The 4,947-nt window shown below is 48.2% G+C and overlaps 1 protein-coding gene across 1 annotated transcript in view; it reads right to left on the bottom strand.

The window, feature by feature from the left end:
- CASQ2 (calsequestrin 2) overlaps positions 1–4,947 on the bottom strand; it is a 52,967-nt gene that overhangs the window by 14,789 nt on the left and 33,231 nt on the right. Inside the window, exons 7-8 of the mRNA XM_023534921.1 lie at positions 4,372–4,417; positions 838–892 (exon numbers count right to left, since the gene is read on the bottom strand). Coding sequence (XP_023390689.1) covers positions 838–892; positions 4,372–4,417 — 101 coding nt within the window. The remainder of the gene's footprint in view (positions 1–837; positions 893–4,371; positions 4,418–4,947) is intronic.

The following is a 4,947-nucleotide window of genomic DNA, read 5'->3' as shown; positions in this document are numbered from 1 at the left end:
TCAGGTTTTGGAACCCCTTCCCCAGGCCCCTCATAGCCCGAGGCCTGGCGGCTCAGCCGTGGGCATGAACTTCCCTGATTCTCTGGTTGCGTTCTGAATTGTCCCTAAACGCACCTCAGGATCTCCACTCTCCCTGTCTCCTCAGGGGACCCTTTATCTTGCAGAGCACTGCCCAGGGGACCCAGCATTTTACCATCTGAAAAATCAATTTTCCCTGCACTTCGCTCTCCACTGATGTTAAAAAGAGCAACATCAGGAAAAAGTTGTCCAAGTTCCAAAATGAAACAGAGTCACTCATCCATTTTTACGGTCATTGTGCACTTTAGAAATCGGCGGCTTGTTTGGCTCCGTTCTCATTATTTGGGAGAAAATTTTCCATTAAATTTCCTAAGCACAGACAATATTCGACAGACCAAATTGTTATTTTAAGGAAGGACTGTTGTTTATATAAGCTAGGTCACACAATGGGGGTAAAAACTTTTAATGTGAAGAGACGTTTACACACACACACACACACACACACACACACACCCGTAAAGCTAGGATGTTTTTATACCCTCCCAGTACTCAGGGACTCTTCCCAGTTTGGGCAGCTGGGCAGAATGAGGTTCTGATCTCTCCACAATCTTGTCTCTTAGTGCTGTGTGCACAAGTGAAGGTGGATTTGGACCCAGCAGGCGACCGCCTGGGGCTGCCCCATGTCTCGTGGTTGCATTGTAGACGGACGGTGAGGGAAGAGAAAGGGTGAGGGCTGACAAAGGGGAGAAGCCAGTTCTTGCTTCAGGTGTCAAAGAACAGATGGGGACAGGGTCGGGGGCGGCGGGGGGAGGTTCCTACCTGGGTCACTCTTCTCTGCAAAAGCCACTATGTGGATCCCGTTCAAATCATCCTCCTGTGGGAGAAGAGAATCGAAGGTTACACTCCCGGGTGGAGATGCGAAGGAGTCGGGGACGGACTCAGAGTCTGGAATGGAAACGGGAGGTGAGGGGCGGCGGACGGCGGGGGGACACAGGGGCACAGGGGAACTCAGCAGGCACACGTGAAGGGAGGAAGCGCCAACGAGGCCTGGGAGGAAGTCGTGGCGTTTGATAAATGGGTTTGCGAGACGGGAAAACGCCAACTACAGAAAGACATGAGCGCTGAACGGGCCTCACTCTCGTGGTCCGGGGGTCCAGGAGAGCGGCAGGGGGAGGCAGAGGAGGAGGAGAGTGAGGCTGGCCCATCAGGAGCTCTGCGGGCACCAAGCGCTCGGCATAGCTCAGTGAATGCGATGGCGGCCTGAGTTTCGAGAATTCGCCACCAGCGAACGTGAATCAGTGATACATCAGATGATGCAAACTTCTGGGTGCTGCTGACAGATCCTGAAACTGTTCCCAAGCAGGGGATAGAGAGGAATCTCTGAGGTACATTAGGACGTGGGTCTGCTTCGTTCACACGAGGGTAGTGTTTCTAAGACAACACTTACTGAAAGCCCATGCGGTCAGTAGGGGGTGCTTTGCTGTCACTTCTAAGTTGTTGCCTTGGGTTCCTTTCTGCACTGGAACCAGAGTTTGCAGAAGCAGGCTAGGCCTCTAACACATGTCTAGGAGTGCGGGAGGCTACAAGAAGAGTCTGGAAATTCGGGACTGGGGAAAATTGAGGATGCGATGTTGAGACGTGGGTTTGGCTACTGCATCGGTGCGGGGCAAAGAATCTAGAGAGCGTGCTTCAAATCTATGTTCTGGACAGAAAGGACCCTGTATATGCCTTGGGTCTCTTTTGCATCGATTATTCCTGCAGAAGGACGAGCGAGAGCTTGGAGGGACCTGGTTATCAGGAACGGAGGAGACTTGGAGAGGAATCTGTGTGAGGATGAGGCACCAGAGACAAATCTGCGAAAGCTGATTACCACTGATACAGGGAGAGGGATTCACTGGGCCTCCGGAATGTCATATCAGAATCATCCTATGGGGAAGAAAACTCTAGGCATCTCCACCCTCCCATGATTCCCGTTTCCATTTCAATTGATTTTAATGCCGGTGCAAACCTATCTAAATGCTAATTTCCCCCACCCTGTGTTTGGAATGGACAAAACCTCCAAAAATTCTGAGAGAGATTAAATGGAAAATATTATTATTAAAAACAAGAGAGTGGGCACTGCCTTGGTCAGATCTCTGGGGAATTGAATTTTACAGATATATACGCGCATGTGTGTGTGTGTGTGCAGGTTTATTACACAAACCTGACAGCAGCCAGAAGGGGAGTCTAAGGTTTCGCTGTTTTACATTTGCCATTATCACCAGACAGAATACCCCGATCGGTTCTCATTATGCTCCCCTGTGTCTCTGCCTCCTGCCATCAGTGGAAAGACAGTGGTGTTAACTCCGTGAAGCAGGTGTCCATTCCGTGTGCCCTTCTAGGATGCATTTGGAAATTGGTTTTAGAATTAAGAATCCATATTTGTTTGCTAGGAGACTGCTCATGATGTGGCTGTCACTCCCCAGGCCTCAGATGGTTCCTGGATGGAGAGCTATAACCAAGGGACAGACCTCTGTCCCTGTGGGTCTCGGAGACTCAGCACACAAGCCTGTACTGAACACCCGCAAAGAGGTAATAAATTCAGAGAGCAAGACCCCGGGGGCCAGCCTGTAGGTCAGGGTTACTCGGTGCTTGAAGAGGCAAGCTGATTGTCCACAGGACTGACCACCCCAGGGGCTTTCTCTGAAGCCCACGGCCTGTACCCAGATCACTCATTTGGTCTTCAGATCATATTGTCTCGGAAATGATCCTTTTGACTGGAATGAATCTCCCCTTCTCAACCAGGTGGCAAGCTCTCTGAAGGAAGGGATTATGCTTTAAAATAACAGTGATGAAAAAAATGGTGACGGCCACGTCTACCATTCGCCACTCTTTGTATACGTACTTTGTAAGTCCGTTATTTCTAAATCTCGAACGAAAGTCTTATTCCTGTTTAATGCTTAAAGAACGGAAGTGACTTACATAAAGCCACAGAGCTGGTGTGTAACATAACTGGGATTTGAGCTCATTCTGTCTGGCCCCAAAGCCCATGCTCTTTCTATCTACTGAAGGGGTCTGGAATAAGCCACTGTCACGTAGAAATTATCCTGAACTGAAGGCATTCGGATTCCCGAAATCCCTTATTTGCCTAAAAGCACGGTTGCTCGCTCTTGTTATTTTTCAATCGAATAACACGATCCTTAGAAGGTTAAATTTTCGAAAGGCTGAAATGTTAGGAAAATATGTTTCTACTGTGCTGCGTTGTTCTTTAGCAGTTTGCTCATCCTGATGGTTATTTTCCCTTCAGCGTCTGATGAAACGTTTGCTCTACCTTCAGACATCCAGATAAGTTACACGCCCGTGAAACAGAAAGTGTCAAGTTATTCCATCCCTTTAGACTCTGAATTAAATAATAAATAAATAGACAGGTGAATAAATAAATAAATACTTCCATGTGAATCCCTGTCTCCTCTCCACTCACACCCTCACTGCCCAAACGGTGCCTTGTGGGGACATGGCCCACTGTAGGGAGGCATGCTGGAGAGAGCGTGAGGTTTGGCTGCGGATGGTCTGAACTTAAGTCCCAAGATCTAATGCTTCTTAGTTATGCATCCGTGAGTAATTAACTCAATCGATATGATCATCAGTTTCCTCATGTAAAATGGGACTAAATTAACCCTTGTTCTACATCACTTACTAGAACTGTTGAAAGAGCCAAGGAAAAAGATACGCGAAATACTTTGGAAAATGCTCCGCAGACTTTGCTTGTTATCGTTCAAAGAGTTTTGTATAAAACTGAGGTGAGGTGAGAGGTTGGACCTCCACGACCCTCTTTCTAATACTGCTTGGCCCGCCTGACATATTGTCTATGACTTTGATCTAGAGGACAGTCCAACTCAGCACTTTCCGGCAACTCGAGTTGATATTTATAAAAGCAGCTGCCATTCATTAACCAAGCACTGACTACGTTCTGAGCTCTTCACACCACTTACCCTAACAGAAGCTAAAGCTCAGAAAGATCACATGATAAAACTACTGGTGGCAGATTCTGGATTTGATTCCAAGACTCTATAGCCTGAGCTCTTTCCACTATGTCACCCTGAGTCTCTAGTGGCCAGTGGACAGACGCCAGTAGTCACTATGGGAAATGAGTTCAGAGATAGAATAATTTTGCCTAGTGGGTAGCACCAAATTGGATCCATGGAGAACTGGGTTTTAATTGAGCATGATGTTTTCTATGCTTTAAATATTCTACCATCCAGACACCTACTTCGGCCAAACAAAACTTGGTTTGAGTTTTGGAACTCAAAGGGCTACGACTCTTGGGAAATACATCAGCCTCTACAAGGCAGAAGAAGTTTGCCACTTCCTTACCCATGTTTCGAACATGTCTTCTGGGCGCAGGCGACGTAGGGTAGGTCTAAAAAACAAAAAAATGAGCTCACTTGAGTAGGGATTACCTTGGCAGACACTGTGACACCGCAGCTTACCCCTTACCCTACTGTGTGCTCCTATGAGAATCTAATGCCTGATGATCTGAGGTGGAGCTGAGGCGGTGATGCTGGTGCTGGGGAGCGGCTGCAGATACAGATGAAGCTTCGCTTGCTTGCCTGCCACTCACCTCCTGCTGTGCGGCCCAGTTCCTAACAGGCTGTGGACAGTCCGAGGCTTGGGGGTTGGGGACCCTTGCTCTAGGGACCAGGACTGACTGGGTGATGGAATCATAGTGCTCCAGGTAAATAAACATATGTGAGCATGTGTCCGGGAGGGTGGATGGGTGAGGTAGTGAACTTATTGTCCCTCCCTCAAGATCAGGGGTCAGCAAACTACAGCTGGTGGGCCAAATCCAGCCAGTACCTCTTATTTTTATAAATAAACGTTTTGGGGACACATCCGCGCCCAGTTGTTTATATAGTCTCTACAGCGGCTGCAACAGAGACCATCTGGCCC

This window comes from Pteropus vampyrus, unplaced genomic scaffold, assembly GCF_000151845.1.
Source record: "Pteropus vampyrus isolate Shadow unplaced genomic scaffold, Pvam_2.0 Scaffold6, whole genome shotgun sequence".
Classification (NCBI taxonomy): Eukaryota; Metazoa; Chordata; class Mammalia; order Chiroptera; family Pteropodidae; genus Pteropus; species Pteropus vampyrus.
The sequence above is the reverse complement of the archived record's forward strand: the minus strand, read 5'-3'. Positions and strand labels throughout refer to the sequence as shown.